The sequence below is a fragment of the Rhipicephalus microplus genome, unplaced genomic scaffold (genome assembly GCF_043290135.1).
Source record: "Rhipicephalus microplus isolate Deutch F79 unplaced genomic scaffold, USDA_Rmic scaffold_14, whole genome shotgun sequence".
Taxonomy (NCBI): Eukaryota; Metazoa; Arthropoda; class Arachnida; order Ixodida; family Ixodidae; genus Rhipicephalus; species Rhipicephalus microplus.
Genome location: NW_027464587.1, coordinates 21,335,771 through 21,356,142, shown reverse-complemented (window position 1 = coordinate 21,356,142; position 20,372 = coordinate 21,335,771). Strand labels below are relative to the sequence as shown.

At 45.2% G+C, this 20,372-nt stretch overlaps 1 protein-coding gene across 1 annotated transcript in view; it reads left to right on the top strand.

Annotated features, from left to right (window-relative positions):
• Window positions 1-7,307: 7,307 nt before the first annotated feature.
• LOC119180682 (cyanocobalamin reductase / alkylcobalamin dealkylase) overlaps window positions 7,308-20,372 on the top strand; it is an 86,087-nt gene continuing 73,022 nt past the window's right edge. Inside the window, exons 1-2 of the mRNA XM_037431809.2 lie at window positions 7,308-7,667; window positions 7,855-8,049. Of these exons, the coding sequence (XP_037287706.1) occupies window positions 7,593-7,667; window positions 7,855-8,049 (270 nt within the window). The 5' untranslated portion in view covers window positions 7,308-7,592. The remainder of the gene's footprint in view (window positions 7,668-7,854; window positions 8,050-20,372) is intronic.

Below are 20,372 nucleotides of genomic sequence, written 5' to 3'. Positions count from 1 at the left end.
GCCTTGGTGTCGTATTGACGTTCTCGCTTGTAAAGCCGAAAACTTTATTTTTCAAATTATAAACTGTTCATATCTCCCCCCCCCCCTCCGCTCCCCGGCACTCGTTCTAGGGCTGGTCCTTTGATAAACACCAGTCACATATCTTTAAAGAAATGCTTGGATATCAACTATTCATAGCTCTCATTTAAAGATGTGGAAATGAAATGACGTCACTAAATTACCGATGAGGTGAAATATTAACTTTAAAAGCACAGTAAACGTGACTAAAAAGCTAATTCAACGCTAAAACAATGTAACCTTAGCTAATAATGTCACCACACTTCTAAAACCTCATGAAATGTATATTGCATACCTGCAAGGTGCAGTTATTCGAGCGCTTTTTGCAGTGAAATTTGGCCATAGAGTTAATCTGGTTCATGGCAGTGCTATTTCTAAATTTGACGTTTGAATATCTAACGAGGCTTACGAGTTTCTTTCGGTGAAATCCGCGTTTTTTTTTTTTGGCGATGTAATTGAGCATTTTATGCATTGTGCTGGCACGAAGTTTATTGTAGATGATGCGTTTATGGAGTACACCATTCAACGACTGTGGTGAAATAGAAACAGCAATTTATGTTCATTCATGCTACACAACTCTCGTGATATGCTCCCAGAGAACAGAAAAACGCATAACGAAGTACATTACTAACGAATGGAAGAATAAATATTTCTTGGTCTTTTCATGTTGTTTCTGTAGTCCAATCTACAAACGTTCGTATTAAATGAGCATGACGGTACGAAGGCATGAAATTGGGTTCTGCAGCATGTTGTGACACATGTGCCACTCCAGGTCACCTTTATTACATGACATCGGAATCCACACTGAGCTTGATCTATGATTATGTACCTAATCAACGGAGAATAAGAGCTAAGCTCCGGATTCATTATTAATGTGGCTTCAAAGACGAGAACCCAGCATGATTTGCGAGCAATCGAGCGCCCGTTCTCTCTCTCTATTTCGTTGAACTGCTTGTGCCCTGAGATGCCACTTCGATTTCTTTTTGAATAAATGTGGCGATCTGGAAAGTTGTGAGCGCCAAACAAGGCGCTAACAAGAATGAGAGAGACAGGACGGGTGCTTGTGAACGTCGCGTGGAGGCATTAGTTAGCGCTCGAAATTTCCCGATAGCAATGCGCCATCTGGCAGGATTTCAAGTTTTGTTAAAATGTAGCGATGGCACAGATCATGGGTTTTGTCATGTCATTTGCTACCAATTAAACAGTGGCTGCGTAATTTAGGTTATCATGAAAATTGTCGCGGCCATATTTCAAGAAGGAAGGAGGCAGAAACGCACCGTTCATGCCATACCTGATCCTTCATCACTCGTGGAAATCAATTTATTCAAGCTGCAACGTGATTGAAGAATTCTGTTACTTCTCGGCAATCAGAGAGGCTTTTAATTCTCCAGTCTCTTTATGAGATATTGCTGCCATCTTTTTCCAACAGGCTTGCAGTTCTGTTGCACCGACATAGCAACACTTATGTTTTTGATGATTTTTTCATTCCCATTCAAAAACTTTTCTATTCATAGTCATTTTTGAAGCGCATAAGAACTGAATTCCTGTCGTTCGTCACCCGTCACTGCGTTCGTCCAGTACACACTGCAAAAGGCTTGATGGCAAAGTTGTTTTCTATGTTCAAGTTCCTTGTACCCAACCTTTCGCGCTCTTTGTGCACTTCAAGGAATTCAGAAAGACTACAATACAACCCAACGAGCTGTACACCGTGCTGTCGGGACTGGTATGCATGACGCAAATATGTTGCGAGTGGTCTCGCAGTGTTCTGCCATTGTGCTTCGTTCCCTGTTCCGTGAGCTCAAGTTTGGTCGACACATGGCGTCGTTGCGGCGCCATTGGTGTTGTGTTTCCCCTGTCTTTTCTTATACACAGTGTTCTACGAAGAAATGCCTCTGTGTAGCCGCTGGTGCCGAGGTCGCGGATTACGTTTTTGCTTCTTTCCTTCCGCAGCTGTGGTGACAATTGGTGGTTAGATTATCGGTTATTTCTTTACTTATTTTAGCTTTCTCGTTTAGCTAGTTTTCTGTATTCTTGCCAAAGAAAGGTGATCCAGATTTTTTTTTCGTGGGAATGACCATAGGTATCTGCGTACATGGTTGCAGCTCCACATTTCCAAGTTGTACGACTCGGACTGCCCTGCTGATGGCCCCTATTCTCTTTCTGCTCTAGCAGCCATGACCGTCACGTTCTTCCAAACCTTCTCCTCCTACCTACTTCTAAACTATTTTCTCCACTCTCCCCTTTCCCTTCAAGGGACTGAGCCGTGGTCTCGCAAGGAAAGATAGTGTCTTTTTTTTTTTTCAACCACACATTCATCCATTCAGGGGAAGCTTGCATGCAGTAACTGGTTTGGAAAGCAGGTAAGGTTCGCTGAAAGTCACCTCACCTACCCTGATTTCTTCCGGGTCAACACTCTCGAGGTGCGCCAAAAGAGGCGACAACACGAAAGTCATACTTCGAATTCTTTAGGGCTGTTGGCTCCCCTCGTCGAAAACTCTTTGGACACGCCTGACTGACTGATGGCCTAGGAAGAGCTGTCGAAAATCGAGGCAGCTTGATTAGTTCGACGTGCCACGAGACGCGCTGAATAATTAGCCGAGAGGTTGGGATTCGTCGTCAGGTATGTTTCCCACACTCAGTGGTGCTTTCAAGTCTTTCACTCTCCCACGCCTTAGCCTGCCTAGCGCTGCAGGCCCTATTCTGCACGTGCGATGCAACGTTATCGCACTGTGCTGTGTTGTGCGTATTATTGCATTATGACCTACGTTGTGTTTCTCTCTCGCCGTGTGACGAACTGAACGTGCATCCTTTTTATTTCCTGGGTAGAAAAGAAGGCAGTGTTTGACTTTCTCTCTATTTCTCCTTCTCTTTTTTTATCTTTATTCGCTGCGCTGTGCTCCCTGCTGGGCTGCAGAAATTAGGCGCCTTCTTCTAACCACTACCCCCACCATTTGGGGGACGGAGATGAAGACGACAATTTATTTGGACTGCCCTGATGAGCCAAGATCTCCTAGGAGACAAGACAAGACAAGACTGCCCTGGACTGAATGGACATGCAGTCTGTCCATTTACAGTGATCTGCAAGGCGGCTTTCCTGTAAGGTTTATTTTCTAGCCCAAAACTATCGTTCACAGACTGCATTTCTCTCTCATTGTGTCTTTACCTCTTCGAATTCCAGCGAATGCACGCGAGCACGCGAGTACAACAAAATGTCACCTCTCCAAATTCCAGCAAAGGCACGCGAGCACAAGATCTCGAAAAGGTGAATGGCAAAAAGAAAATGAGCGAGAAAAGCAGTCTGTGAACGAGAGTTTATGGTTGGGAAACTAACCTTACCGAAAAGCTGCCTTGCAGATTATTGCAAACTGTCTATTGTTTTCTCCTGCAGAGAATTTTAGGAAGAACACGGCTTAAAACGCGAGCACCGAGACGCTCTGAACCAGCTCTCGGAAGCTCTCATCAAGCTTCCATGATGCTACCTTTAGTGTGTAAATAGTGAACATAAACGTTGCTCTTATCAGCCCCGGCTACTCTGCTTGACTTCTACCTGAGACTTGGCTAGCTCCTTCGAACACATCACGAGCAAGCAAAAGGGCACGGAGTTGTAAATATGAAAATGTGCAACATCATATCGCTTTTATTACGTGACATATTCGTTCTCCGCCGCATTCGCCCGATCGTGTCCACATATAACTTTCCCGTTTTATAGCGACGACACACCGTTGATTGCGGTCACGCCATTGAATGTCATTTAAACAGCGGTTGCATAATTTATTTGCAAATTACTTCTTCATAAAGTATGGTGAAGTAATTTATTATTTGGCCACCTGAGGAGCTTTCTAACTTGACTTGTTTTTTTATCAAGACTTGAATATAATGTTAAATTTTATTTGGTTGACTCTGAGCATTACCTTCGCAACAGCAGTACATCTGTCAGCGACAATCATTCTTAACCTCTCCCAGTGCCAGTAGGTCCGTTCAAGTTACGTGATGAAAACCAGTTTGCTGAACTATGTCATATATGACATGTCGCTCAAATGTCGGTCTCATGCATTTTTGATGAATCCAGCCGTCTTTTGTAAATTGTCTACTGGCAAGTTTTTAAAATTTTGTTTTGTTCTTTTTAAAACTGGTGGTCTCAGACAAGCTTATTACGCCTCTTTTCACCACTGGATAGCCGTTGTTACGCGCGGCGCCTGGGCCGACGGGGGAGGGCCGCGTTCTTTGTTCATCAAACAAGTCACCGAAGGGCTGCCAGCCTGCTGTCCACCGTGTACTGTCCATCTTAGCCGGGAAGTAAGGTGGCATTCCGACACCATAAGACGTTCGACGAGACGACCACAATGGTTTCTTGGTGTCACAGGTGCAGTGAGGTGGCCACGCCCCTATCAAAGACCTTGACTGTAGCGAGTGTGAGCGGCACCGTCAGAAGTGGTGTGTGTGTCTCGTGATTCAACAGCGCATTCTGGACCGATTCCCTGATTAAGTCAAAACGTACACTTTATAGTGAGCCACCCAGCTCATTCGCAAGAGACCTCTCGCCCTGTCTGTACAGAAGGTAATAAATACTCTGTTAAGTTTGCCATCTTACTCCTGAGTGCACATGCGTTTTCTTTTCTGTCTCTCTACACGCCCTTTCTTGCCCCTATTTCTCAACCCTCAGTGCTAGGCAGCGAACCGGATGCCAAGATATGGTTAATCCCGCAGCCTTCCTTTCTCTCTCTTGCCATCTTTCTGCCTTGGCATCTTCATCCCGGGTATACAATGTCTTAAAAACCGGTACAAACAGACAAGTTAATAAAACAGATGGTGAATGTTTTCTGCAGCATGTTCAGACGCTGCATATAAGTGGTCATCCTCGAAAATTATCAACTTTAACACCGGGGACAGGTGCTGATATACCCTGAGTAGGTTCGAGCATGTATTATGCCTCGACGCTTTTAATCTTCATTAAACTTCTCCCTTTCAATTTCATCCTTCGGGGTTTTGTGAAGTTCTTCATTTAACGCCTAACCTCCATGTCCTTCCTCATTTATTCCTCCTCCTCCCTTCATCTAACGCGCTGCATTCGTGCTGCACTGCTACCACTTCATTTTTTCTTTATGTACGCCCTGTTTCGGGCACAATTATAGGCTGCCATCTTGGACTGATAATGATGCCGTTTTCCATCCGTATGAATATTCGAATTGTGCTATGGCGAACTCGCACGCATCAAAACGCTGGGCCGTTACATTCAACGTCGTATCACCATAATCATAGCTAATTACGACACAAAAAACAGATAAGTTGCTTCTAAGCCTAAAATGGCAGTGTCTATGCTTTACTGTAACTGTTACATTTATTTTTTGTCAATTTGTCCAATATGTCAGTTCATGCAGCGGCCGTCGAACTCGTTCCGCTGTTCATTGTGGTACTCTCGGTCTCTGAAGCTGGATGAAGATAACTAAGAAGCCTGGTTTTTACTGGCTACATAAAATGTGAAACGAAGCTATAAATCACGATGAAAAAGAAGACAAATCTGGGGAAAGTCAGTACTGGCGCATAAATGGCGCGCCAATTGCGCCGATGAAAAACGTCGGCGGCGGCGGCGCGCCGACCAGTCGGCGCACATCTCTAAAGGTTGCTAAACACACTACTCTATATTCTAGAAGCCGCGATGAAGCCGGAAGTCAGCCATATTGACTAGGCAAATTCTCCTTTCTTGTTTACATATGAATGCGAAGCAGAAGGCGCGACTCCCTCTCCGGCTCGGAAAGCACGTGGGCTGCGCAGCGCGTGTGTCGTGACGATCCGAAACTAATGAAACTGGGCTCATAACTCTGAGCCAACGGGACACCTTCAGCGAAATCGCTTCGTCCGAGTAATAACAGGGAGTAACAGCTCGCCGACAACGAAGCAACTACGAGAGAACGCGCGCTAGATGCACTGACAACGGCGAGTGCTTTCACGTCATTAATTCAGCAACTGTACAGACAACACGATCGGTCCTGCGCCTTCTACTGTTGCATTCCTCCACGCGGCCGACGCAGTGTCCGGCCACTGTGTCCGTGTTTCGCGTGAAACTCACCTGCATCAGCATTCTGCGACCGTGGTGACTGAGCACAGTGCTAGTGACAGTTCAACGTGGTTGCTGTTACGTTGAGATTACATGCAATGCTGGTGGAGAGTGTACCAAGCGGAACAGAAAAGGCGTTTTAATACGCACATGCAAGTTGTTACTGTACACACACAACACGAAACTACGTATGCGCACATGGTCCTCACGGCGTCTTGCTGAGCTCAACAGCGCCGTCCGTTGTCACAAGCAGGAGCACTGCTCAACCGTCACTGACCTGCAAGGCGTTCGTCGTCATTCAGCTTGGTCATGGTGACCAACGCAATTTCGCTGAACACTAACTGCTTCATCCGCGTCATCCGCCGCACGACACATGGATATGCACTTGTTCTACGCACTGTTGAAACCCCGTGATGGATAAAGGGATTTGTAAACGTTGATAAGAGTAATGTAACAGCCAGGAGAACACTGCGTAACCAATAACGCGGCGCAGAGCACAGATATTGTCCGCCACGGCTCAGCACGAGACCTGGGGAGGCACACATTCTGCCGCCAGCCGCGGCCGCTCACTGCTAGACCAGCTCCACTGCGCAACACGTAACCATAACAACGCCGCCATTGTGCCTAGTGAATATGGCAGCCATGATGTCATTTCCGCCACACTTTTTACGCCCTGCGCCGGCTAGGCATGCCCTCTCCTAACCTTTTTCCTTCCTCTGTGATATTCTAGAACACTATAAGTCTGTTCGATTCACCTGCACCGGTCGGAACCAGTTCATGGCTGTGCACGCGAAGTTCAGAAATTGTTCAGTGTGAGTTCAGCGGTGCAGGCACAGCACGACACCCGAAACAAATGACGATGTGCCGACAAGGTGTTGGCCTTATTTCTTTTCGGTTAATTTACACCGTTCAGCAAACACTGACCTATGGCGAAACGCACATGCGGACAGTTTATGAGGCGCGAACATCTTGGCAAAACACACCGCATTTGTAGAGGCGGGTACGGCGCCTAAGCCACCTACGTCTAAGTGCTGCGTCGTCTGCTCAGCTGCACGCGCGCCTGCACCAAGCCGGCACCGTCAGCGAAGGACGTGCAGAAAAATCGTGAACCGGTGCTGCACCTCTTCTGCACCTTTCGAAACGATTGGCAGGGTTCAGTGGTCGTCAATGCTGCACCACTGAAACAAACGGCAAGGTGCAGCAGCTCGTGAACTAGGCGAATCGAACGGACGTTATACTTGGCCCTACTCCCCTCCCGTCCGGAACCAAGCCAGGAATCCGAAAATCGAATAGGTTTGTTCGCCCTCAATCTCGGAAGCCGCAGCCGGCATGTCGGCAGCGCGTGTCTCGAAGAGTCTTATGTTCCATCGAGTTTTATAGGTACTGCCCGTGCTGGCATGTGGCGCGGCGCTTTATTGAAGCGCATCTCGCCGCTGAACACCATCGCATTTGAAGGGAGCACTCGCGAGCGCCCGTTGTGATGCGGCTGGACCACGTAGCTGCCGTACTCGAGCAGCTGCTGTCACCCGTGGGCATCGAAACATATCCTTTCAAGGTAAGGCGGTCTTCACTGACTGCGATCAACCATTTAAATGTCGCACAGTGACTGACGCTTTTAAAGACAGGCCAGGAGCGTACGCCTTGAGGAAATCAGTCAGTCGCATATTTCAAGGCCACCTCGTGTTTTGACGGGTGCCGATAACGGCTTTGTTTACGTGATGAGCCAGATTGTTACTTTTCAGATATTGTGGTACAACGAGCGCGTGCCGGATGCATTCAAGTTCCCGCACCAGTCGGACACCCTGTGCTTCGTGGCCCTCAGCACACCGTCGACGTTTGAAAAGGCATTCTTGCCATTCATCCTGGACAACCGGAACTCTACAATCAAGGACCCCTACGATCAGTGCATGACGGCCTGCTTTGCCAGGGTCAAGCAGGTCAGTTATCAGATTTGACACACATATATTCCTTCTCGCAGGTTGTGTTTTATTCATAAGAGGTGGCATAACTCTTGCGAGATGACTACTGTGCAAGCTAGATTACAGCAAATCCCGCAGTGATCAGCAGCATCTAGAAGAGCCAAGGTAGAAGCCATGGAGTTGGTTATACGTACTGTGAAAGTTTTGGGCGTTACATTGGCCAAACAGGTCTATGCATTAATGATCGCTTGAGGAAGCTTGCAAAACGCTCCGTTCCCAGCTACTTGGTGGACCATTGTAAAAAGTGTGGTTGTCAGCCAATTCTTGACAAGTGTGTGATTATGGGGCGATATAAAAATGAGCGCGAGATTCGCAAAGCGTTCCACATTCAACGATTTGGTGCTTCCTGTGTTAGCGACATTTGATTTTTTTTTTCACGGCTGTGAAATTAGTTATCTAGGGTCTACTAGCTCTTGATAAGGTAGGCCGTTTGGCACATGTATGTGCGATTTTGCTGATGTTGCGTAGTGCGCAGATTCTGTTTTCCTATTATTTCAGTTGGTTTGCAATAAACTTTGGTTGTTAGTTCAGTGCACTGATCACTTCTATCCCATCCTGTTGTTTGCACTGTTAAGCACTTTTTCCTCTACCATGCACGCTACTAATTAATATTGCTCACAACATTTTTCTTGTAAGGCGCAAAACGTTTTCGCTGTCTGCAGCATCGCGAGTGCTACATGCATAGAGCAGCTAGACTAGGCCCCGCTTATTTGGCACTTAGTATTTGACGCAATTGAATGGCGTAAAAGTAATCATTATCAGCCTGACTACACCCATAGCAGGACAAAGGCCTCTCCCATGTTCCACTAATCAAACGGGCTTTTGCTTGCTGCTGTCACGTTGTATTCTCAAACTTCTCAATGTCATGGGCCCGTGTAACTTCGCTTCATGCATTTGCCTTCTGTTGCAATCTACTCAGTTACCCTTAATGACTTACGGGTACCCTACCAGCGTGCTATGTTTCTTGTCTATGTTATCCATTTCTTCATCTTGATTTCAACCATGATGTCCTTAAAGGGGTCTTGCTGCCAATTTTGTGTTGTGGCCTGCACGTTATTTGCTTCAAGGGTTTCTTACAGCTTCAAAAAGCATGACACATGCACCAAAATTATGACCAAATAATATATATTACCTTATTCATGTGCACAACTTTCAGTTCTGGGTGCCAAGTTGGGCAGTGTCGTAGCAGTGTAGGTGGCTCGGTCATTTGACCACACAATTCTGTCATGCACGTCATGCCGAGTTTCATCTACTCTCTCACACACATGCCACACAAGCACTAGCAAAACAATGCGCCTACAGTTGCAATGGTTAGCTGCAGCGCTGCGAGTGATGTAGCAACCGATGTCTTGCCGGTCTGGAGGTCACTCACATTGCTAGAGATCTGGTGTGTCATCACTACAACTTTTATTGCTCGTCCTAAAGAGCTGTGTCATTGTTGGATGCGGTAGCGATGGGTTTTGATTGAGAAAATAAACATTTAGGTACCCTTTGAAAGAGGATTAAAATATAATCTAAACATTTAACTGGCTTTTCATTTGGGCTGTCCTTGCATATACAGGAAACCCATAACGGGCTTGTTATAGCCTTAAAATTTGATGGCACGACCTCGTTGGCTCCCTGACCCACTCTGCTCTCTTCAACACTCGTTACCTCAGATCATTTCCTTACCTTACAGAAAGAGCTCTTCATGCTTCCTCACTTTAAGGAGTTCCTTGAGGGATCCAGTGTATTTTGAAAGCTTCCTTCAACCTTCCTTTGCTAATGGACGCTTCAGTAAGATAAAGTGCGTGTTTCACTTGTGTGGTACCAAGAGTAGCTGTGAAATACAGGCTAAACATCCGTTTTGAATGCGAAGCATTTCTTAATGACCTTCCGCGATTTGGAGCGTATCTATCTATCTAGCCGCGTACGGCCTTTCTCTCCTGGCCGTTTCGATAATGGTATCGATACCAAATCTGGTATGGGATAACATGATCATATGAAGGACATATTTGACTAGTCATAACATGAAAATCATGACATGTGTCATGAATGTCATGATTTACATTTCTTAGTCCTGCAGCTCTTGCGGTGATTTCGATAATGGTATCGATACCAAATCTGGTATGGGATAACATGATCATATGAAGGACATATTTGACTAGTCATAACATGAAAATCATGACATGTGTCATGAATGTCATGATTTACATTTCTTAGTCCTGCAGCTCTTGCGGTGATTTCGTCCACATGGTATGTTGCAAAACTGCGATGGTATCGCATGATTGCATGGCGAACACAATCGACAGACCCTAACATGAAAATCATCACATGCATGTCATGTAACAACATGACTAACGTGCCTCGCTCATGATGTGCTCGCGGCTGTTTCGCTAGCTTCACATATACCAAATTTGGTATTATAGTACGTGAATGGATGATGAAGGTATGTGACTGGTGTTAACATGATAATCATGACATGGATGTCATGTAACAACATGACTACATGCCACGCTTATGATGTGCTGGCGGACGTTTCGCTAGCTTCACTTATACCAAGTTTGGTAATAACAGACGTAAATGGATGACGAAGGTATGATACTGGTGCAAACATGATAAATATGAGAGGTGCGTCATATAACAACATGACTACATAATACGCTCATGATGTGCTCGCGGCCATTTCACCAGCTTCACATGTGCCAAACTTGATATTACGCGACGCAAATCGACGACATAAGTAAATGACACATCCAAACATTATAAACACGACATGCGTATCATGTAACAACATGACTACATGATACACTGATGATGCGCTCGCAGCCGTTTCGCTAGCTTTACATATGCTAATTTGGTATTACATGACACCAATGAATGACGAAGGTATGTGACTGTTGCAAACATGATAATCATGAGATGTCTACACGCCACAGTCAATGCACCAATACATTTTGATGTGACGCGGTGTGCATGCTCGCCTGCGTTCATTTTGTTGTGTAACACCGGCGTTGCCACGCGAGGCGTCGGTCCTGCCATATACTCGCAGGCGCGCGCCGTGCTGCGTTGCTATGACACATGCGCGTTTCAGCGTGTCCCGTGTCCCTTTGTCACAAAAATAGGAAGACGCAGTGTTATCTGGGTAATAGACCGGCGCGGAATGCAGCATTTCGCATTTCGTGCCGGTTGCCGTCGGGACGCGCTCACGGACGCTAGTCGCGCCTGGCGTCAGACTATAGAATGCTCGCATTCGCTAACGTAGTGTCACTGTGCCCAGCGTGCGCGCGCGTCAACGCTACATGAGAGTATATTGGGCCCTTCATGATGCGCTTGCAGCCGTTTTGATAGTGCCACATATACCAAATTTGGTGTTACGTGATGTCAATGAATGATGAAATATATGACTGGTGCAAACATGATAATCCTGACATGCGTGTCATGTAAGAAGATGACAACATACCACGCCCATAGGGTGCTCGCGGCCGTTTCACTAGCTCCACATATACTAAATGTGGTATCCCGTAACGTGAATAGATGACGAAGGTAAACGACACATGCAAGCATGATAATAATGACACAGAAGTCATATACGGCATCATTTACATCCACCTCATAACGTTATGCTGATTTTAAGGTGACGTATAAAAATTTGTTAATTGTGCTTCGCATATCATCGATTCCCACTGTACGTGAAATCTGCCATTTTTTAAAGAAAGAGTGAATAATGTATTGTTCGTGCATTGTTGAATAATAAAGCGTACACTGATTTTCGTGATATGAATGCCCAGCCTTTCCCTTTTTAGCTGTTGCAGCACCGAAAAGAGGCATAGTCGAACACCCTTGAGGCTTGCTTTCATTGGTGCATTTTAACAGCCAGTTATATGGTAACGAACAATAAAGATCGCTTAAAGAATTGAGTAAATGGGCGAGAGAGATTTTCAGAACAGAGCAGTGCTAAGCATGTCCAATTTTCTGAGTTTGGTCTAATCTTATTTAGAATGTGGGAATATGTTTAAATTATCATGTTTACATTCAGAACAACGGTGCGTATATTGTGTCGTGCAGCATGCATATTCGAAGCGAAAATGCGGTGTCTCGAGTTTCTATTCTGATGTCAGAAATGGCCGGAATATTTTGAGAAAGTCCATTCATCTTGCCAAGAAACTTGAGGGCTCGCTTTCTGCAATGAGTATATTTGCTGAATCTGTGAACCAGGTGTAAACAAATTGTCCTTTTCTTCCCGCAGTAAACTTGTAAAAATGGGTATCGTTGAGGCTTGCTTCTTGAATGCGTTGAAGAAGTCCCACTGCCTCGGAGTAGGTGCCTGTTTTCAGGCAAAGGTCCCTCACCTGAAAGGCTCATCACGGCATATTCCTGATTTCAGTAGCCGAGTCGGTTCTCAGACAACTGAAAGCAGGTGGACCGTGTCATTCTTTCTTGCCCCGTAGAAGCTTTGCGATTTATCAAGAAGAAGCATTCCTACAAGGAATGAAGCCCTTTTAAATTAACCACAGGAACCAACTTGTGGTATGTTGAATTGGTGTCGTGTACAGAACTTCTCAAAACATTTAAACTCGTAGATCTTGGAACGATCAACCGTGAAAACATGCCAACTGTGTTAGGAACAAAAAGGAGGGTTTGCTGCACGTTTGCGTTTTCTGCGACCGTGGCAATTTTCTCGATGCGGACAACTGCACCTGCATCATTGTGGAAGAAGCTGGAATGGCATGCTCTGCTCACAAACTGCTTCGACATGCTGACAAGGTCACCAACCACACACTTGATCGCGCAGCGGCACTGCTTTCACTTTGTGATCAGTGAAGGAGGGTCGTCTGCTACCTCTGCACGCGAAACAGCGGGAAATTCGTTTCTGAATACGAGTACTTTATGCGTACTTCGTCAGTTTACGCGTACTTACATGTACTGCGTAATACGCGTACTTCGCGAGTTTCAGCCTGCTGAAACTCTCGAAGTACGCTCAAGCTTGCAGATGGTATCAGATTTTCATAGTCATGTTGATCACCTAAAGATATGCACGGGCTGTCATAGCAGCTTATTTCCTTTCATTTCAACCGCAAAATCCCTGAAGATTTGGAATGTGTGGAGGAGCACTGTCGGGCTGCCCCGATAAGCCTCATGTCCACCATGCAAGAGCACAAGGAAGAATGGGTGAGCGCGGTAAAAGAAAAAAAGAAAGGATAAATCTATGGAAGCAACGACCCCTCACCAAAAATTACTCTAGAATACTAAAACCCAAGAAAGAGAGTAATTAGTGTGGTAGTTTTTGAGAAAAAGCAAAGAACAACATTCGCAAAATGAAAACACAGCTTTGAAAAGGTCTACTAGTCAAGTGGACGAACTCACGACCGGCCTTCCTCCAGCAGAACAGCTGATTCAGCTGAGCAAAGCCTTATTGAACCCAAATTTTCGAGGCATTCCTTTATAATTTCTGCAAGGCGTGAGGATATCGGCAGAGGCAGCAATAGAGGCAGTATGTTCATTTTTGACATCAGCCCATAAACAGCAGGGCTCGGTATTTTAAGGAGCAGGCAAGTAGTCAGCCACTCAGTTTCGTAGCGCTAGCCTCCGGCTGACTTTGCTTTCGAAGCATTTAGCGCAAGACGAAGAGAGTTTAAAAAAAACTAAACAAAAACAACTTGTTTCTGGATAAGCTGGACATTTCAAGGTTAGAACTATGTTTGGTCTTGTAAAGCATAGAACCAAGTTGCCACCCCTGGAGACAACTCTGTATCGCAGGGGACGTCAGTAGCTCCGTCAACATCGCTGTTCTTCAAAATGGCGTCAGGCACATCGCCACCTCTTGCCGACATGATTCTTGAAATTCACGATTTTTCTAAGTTTCAGGGTTTCTTTTTGCGCTTTGATGTCGCTGGTTTAAGCAAGTGTGCAGGAATATTCGGGAAAATTCGAGGAACAGCATGGAGCTTAAGTGTTCCACCTATCACGTGGAATTTTGACGTTTCCCCCTACGATGCGCTCGTAGCAATTAAGTTCTCAGATTCGAGAGGTAGATCGCGAATGTAGGTCTTCACTGTCACCTGGAAGGCTTTTCGTGGAATAGTAGCTGTCTAGGCCTCGAGAACTGCAGTGTCATTTTGGGCTTTGAAGAAGTGCCGCCAATTGCAAGTGTTTTTCTCGGAGGCATAGCCACTTTGACTGCTCAGCGCGCTGCACGTTGGCATGTTTACTATGATAAACTGCTAATTCTTTCAAGCCTGCTTGGTCGTCATGTCACATGTGAAATACAATTTTGAATGACCGAAATCTAACCTTCAAGCTCCCGCCGCTGTGTTATGAGCAAGCAAAAAAAAAAATTCAAAGCAGGAAATGGCAGGTAGGCGGCGGCTTAATCTGAAGGCAATGCAGCACCATCCTCGGAGCGAATAGGAGTTGGAGCCGCCTTCGGAGCAGCCTTTTCCAACTGACAGTACCTAAAAATGTTGGGTCTAAAAGGTTCAACTGATACCCCTCGGGTTCCTTATTGAAGGTGTCGCATAGCAATACAAGTCGCCTATCACTCGCTCATTACGCGAAGTTGGCCAACGACGCACAAAGCACCATTCTGGTTTTTTTGTTTTTTTCAACTGGCTGTGGCAGCTGGCGTACTTCCCTTCCCCCCTGTTGGCAGATCCGAGAGCACTGCATCAAAGCGCCCTTTAAGGTTCAAGAAGCTATGGCACCTTCAAGCAGTTGAAGCCCCCCTCATTGAGGTGAGGAAAATATGGCCCTTAATTACACTTATTACATTCCTTTATATTGCTCGTTACAGCATCCTCAATTTAGGCTGAGCTCTTTTTGTTAGCCTCTAAGTTCCTGCTCTGTAGATAAGTACCAGTAAAATGCAGCTGTTGCATACTTTCCTCTTGAGAGTTTGGGGCAGATTACCATTCATGATTTGAGAATGCTTGCTGAATGTGCTCCACTATATCTTTATTTTTCTAGTTATTTTACTCTCGTGGTTCGGCTCCATGGTTACTATCTGTCCCAAGTAGAAGTATTTCTTAACAGCTTTCAGTGTCTTGCAACCTATCGTAAATGTGCTGTTCTATTTTGAGCCTTTTCTTAACACTTTGGGTACCCACTGTGAGCCCATTTGCAGGGTACCCACTACGCCATCAATAGTTGTGTAGTAGGGAGGCATTCACTCTGCCATTCCTTAGAAAAAAGTGGTAACCACTGCACACTTGGAAGGAAATTTGTGCCATTTCTTTTATGACGATGAAGAATTATGCCAGAAGCTTTTGTTCTTTGGGGCACAATCCCCACATGCACCACATTTAATAGATGAACAAGATCACGCTTTTGTAATTGGTTAGAGCAATCGACAACCCACTCGTTGCGTGATTCGCATTGTGTGACACCTGGTTGTTCTTCTGCTTTTCTAAAATGCTTTATTACTCATAATAACACGATTTATTTTCCGACATCAAGCTTGCCTAACGCCGGTTTACAAAGGTGTCTCAAGCACAGGTCTGGCTCAGTAGCAGAATATTGAACTGGCACGCAGGGGACCCGGGTTCAATCCCATTCTGTTCTTGATGTTTTTTATTTACTTTCTTTTTTCTTATTTCATGAGGTAGTGGTTACAGACACCGGCCGCAGCGGCAGCAGACAACTACGGTGACACACGCGACCCTTGTTGTGATCGCATGACAGCTTTCGCTATAAAAGTGCACAAAAAGATGACTGTGGAGGCAGTCACCGAACCTCCTACCTACGAAAAATGCGTCCCATACTCTTCCTGTTGAGCTACCGCGGCAGCCTTCTCCCTGTCCTCTTCCTTGATATAGCACATATTCGCAAAGTTCTTGCGACAGCATGTTCGCAAAGAAAAACTGCACATATATTTCTTAAAAAAATTTTTGGACCTCAGGGCTGTTTACTAGCCCTTTAAGGGGGCAGATTGGTCTTTCAGACAAAAAAGTTACAAAAAAAAATTTATTTTTTTAAATTGACATTTTTGGTTTTTGCATGTATTTTTCTTTCAGCAAATTTTCACACACCAGGCAGTAGTAGTTTTTTTGTAATGTCATTCTAACTGTCGAGATTCTTGGTGCTGTTAACATGCAGAACCTGCCAAAAATGGGGAACCGACTTTGAGGCTTCCTTATAATTGGTTGGCACCTGTGTTGGAAGCTCTGCTACGAATTTATGAGCACATTTATGAGGATTGCTAGACATGCGCAGCATGATTGTTGCTTTTTGGAGAAGCTGTGCATTTTCAGTTTTTTTTGTTCAGTTTTCTCAAACAAGTAAATTTACGACTGTTCAATTTTGAGGTCTGAATATTTCTGTAGCTAGGCAAGGTACAACTATAATTCTTTTTGCAATGGAAACCTGTATGTGTGTAGAATGTAGTTATAGGACCAGATTTTAGAGCACAAGCCTTTTTAATTGAATACTCGCCAAAATTGTAATACAATTCCAACTGCTTTTGAATATAGATTGTTCATTTTGCTGTAAAATAACCAATAAATGCCTAAAAACAAAAAAAAAAAACTCTTGTATACTTTCACTCTATAGTCATCAGTAAAAGTTGGCATATCCTAAATGTCACTTTCAATTAAGCACTTTTTTTCTATGGCGGCCTTAAACAGTAGGGGGTAAACTTATGTTATGGCGGGAACAAGATGAGTTACAGGCAAACTAATGACATTTGAAATCAGCAGAAAAAGCTGCATAACCCTGTGCAGTTTGATCAGCATCACTGAAAAAATAAACAAAAAATGTCTAAGACCAGTCTGTTTCTTTAAATGCACATATATCACATCTCCCTGTCCTTAGAGAAGAGGGAGATGGGTTATATGTGCATTTAAAGGGCCAGTAAACAGCCCTGAGGTCCGAGAGAGAGAGAAAGATAAAGATGCAAGAAAAAGCAGGGAGGTTAACCAGACGCACATCCGGTTTGCTACCCTGCACTGAGGAAGGGATGAGGGTGAGAAAGGACGTTGCAGAGAGATAAGAAGGTAGAGACAATCACAAGCACACTGGGGGAAGCACACACAGTCTACAGGCGGTCGCTCAGGTTTGTTGTCTTCAAGTAACGTAGGAGTGCTTTAGTCGCTTTCTGCGCAGTAGAGGCAGACGCCCAAGGTTCCAGAATCTTCTGCACACAGAATGGTCTGGAGTCAAGCTAATTCAAAACCAACCGGAGTTGGCATCGCTGCGTGTCGTAGCAAGCGCAGCTGCACAGGACATGTTCAATGGTCTCTTCAGCTCCGCAGGAGTCGCATGTAGAGGTGTCTGCCGTACCAATGCGAAAGGAGTACACCTTTGGGAATACAGCACTTGTCCAAAGGCGGCATAACAGTGTCGCATCGGAGCAGGAAAGTTGTGATGGTAGCTGTATCTTAAGGGAGGATCCAGTTCTTGTAAGTGACACCTTTGGAAGCTGGTAGACAACCAGAACGTGCATGTGAGATCTCGAGCCAGCTAGTAAAGCTGTCTTGCTGCATCAGTCCTTGATAGAGGTTTCTGGACCACACAGGTTCCTTCATGGGCTGAGCGGGCTGCATCATTGGCTAATTGATTTCCAGTAACGCTGATATGTCCAGGCAACCATTGATATATAGTATCATGCCCTCGTGCTAGAGCTTCATGATGGCAATGTCTTATTTCATGTACCAATTGTTCATGATTCCTCTTACGCATGGCAAACTGCAAACTCTGAAGTGCTGCCTTCGAGTCACAGAATATGACCTATTTTCCTGAATGCTCTTGAACGAGATATTGTAAAGCGGCTCTTATAGCAGCAAGCTCTGATGCCGTAGACATAGTCATATGCGACAACTTGAATTTGATTCTCATTGCTGCAGCCGGAATTACAGCAGCACCTGATGAGCTGCTGGACGAGACAGACCTATCAGTGTATATCTGCGTTCGGTCCAAGTACAACTCATGTAATAATAGCAGTGTTGCTTGCTTCAATGCTACTCTGAAGTGATTGCTTTTCTTTTTGATACCCGAATTTCTAGACAAACTTGCGGCTGGTCGAGGCACCAAAAAGGACATGCAATTCTCGTAGCTGGCATATATCCTGATGGAATGCTGTTTAGGTGCTTGGCTATGACGTCTGAAAACGTAACACATGGTCTTTCGAAGGGTAGAAGGGCGAAGTAGTGGTCGGGGACACGGCTAGCATGTCGAATGTGCGCCCCGAGGCAATCCACATCTCTATATGTCCTGACCAAATGGTCTTTGGCAAGCACAATTGTGGCATAAGTAGAAACGCATCGGGGCAGTCCTAGGCAGATACACAGCGCCTGACCCTGCAAACTTTCCAATGAATGAGTATTGGATTTGCAAGTGTTAGCCAGTACCGGCAAGTTGTAGCGCAATAGACCCAGAAATAGGGCCCTGTACAACTGTAGCGTGGAGGCCACAGTAGTTCCCTATGCTTTCTCACACATGAATTTCATTAGATGCACAATAGATAGCAGTCTCTTCTTCAAGTACGCACAATGCGTGCTCCACGAAAGACTTCTGTCTATTATTATTCCAAGGAAACGATGCGTCCGTGCATATTTGACACTCTGCCCATTGATGTAAACAGGGTATGGCGTCATTGGTTTGCATGTAAAAGCAATCGACGCGCACTTCACAGTGAATATAGTCAGGCCTTGTTTCTGAAGGTAGGCTGTTGTGAGGGTTGCTGCCCGCTGTATTCGTGCATGCACCTGAGGGCGAGTAACTGCAGCACTCCACAGGCAAATATCATCGGCGTATATTGATAGGCACACCGACTTTGGCAGAACCTCCGCCAGACGAAGGAGGACAACAATGAGCAAGGTGGGGCTTAAAGCACGTCCCTGAGGTACTTCGCAGCAGGTGTAATGTACAATAGTTTTACCCTCATTTGTTAGCACAAAAAAAAAACCCTGCCAGTTATATAATCTTTTATTTATTGATACATTCGTCCATTAATGCCCATTGCTGCGAGAAAAGTGAGGATGGCATCGTGAGCTACATCATTATATGCACCCTTCATGTCAAGAAAGAGTGCCACTTATATACGCTTGCGACTTTTTCTTGCTGATCAAATGTCGATAAGTCAAGGACACAGTCTATGGAGGAGCGGCCCCGACGGAAGCCTGTCATGCAGGAAGGGTAGTTGGTGTATCGTTCCAAGTACCACTCGAGACGAAATAGGATCATTCTTTCCATCATCTTTCCGAGGCAGGTTGCGAGGGCAATAGGGCGATATGCTGTCAAGTCCAATGGTGATTTTCCAGATTTCAAAAGTGATATTAATCGACTTATTTTCCATTCTCGGGGAACACTGCCGCTGAGCCAGGAGTTGTTGAAGCATGTTAAAAGTTCTGTTCTGGCTCTTTGTCCAACGTGTTCCAAGGCACTATAAGTAATACCATCAGGACCTGGCAATGACGTGTGCTTAGAAGCGGCTAACGCACGTTCCAGTTCTTCCACGGTGAATGGAATGTCCGTTTCTGCTAATCGAGTCTCAGGAACGATCATAGCGTCGATGCTCTCGTTCATAATATTCCCGGCAACTCTCGTGCAAAATTCTTCAGCCACTTCGAGTTCTGTTTTTCCATGATGGAGTGCCAAAGCTTTAAAAGGGTTCCGTTATTCCGGAGAGGAGCGAAGACCACGAACTGTTCTCCAGATATATGACAGTGGTTTAAGAGGGTCTAGAGGTTCGCAGAATGCTTTCCAGCGTTCACTCTCCAGCTTGTCAATGTGTCTTTGTACCTTTTTCTGGAGCCGTCTTGCTTCCCTAAGGTCGTCAATCGATTTTGTGCGTCTGTATGGTTGTTCAGCACGCCTTCGTATAGCTGGTAATCTTTCCAGTTCGATGTCGAACTGTGTTATTTTAGAGAAGAATGATAACTTACATTTGGACGCTTGCATAGCTTCCGCGATGGTATCTTCCAGGCTGCAGGCAAGGCCTTCTTGGCAAGCGTCTTCAACACCCAATGTAAACATCGACCAGTCAGTGCCAAATACAACACCCGAGGATAAATTTTTTCTGATACCATCGATCTTCGCATAGGTGGGTATGTGATCACTCCCATGAGTCTCAATATCGCAAAATCATTTAACTTTGCGAGAGAAGCACCGTGACACCAATGTCAGGTCAAGACAACTGCCATACGTGAGACCCCGCAATTATGTTGGGGTACCATCGTTTATGATGGAAAGGTCGTAATTGGAAGCGAATGTAACAATATTGTGGGCATTTAATATACAAATCCTCTTCATCTGTACATTATCATCATTATCATGTGTTGCTCATGCATCCTCATCGCTGTCACGTA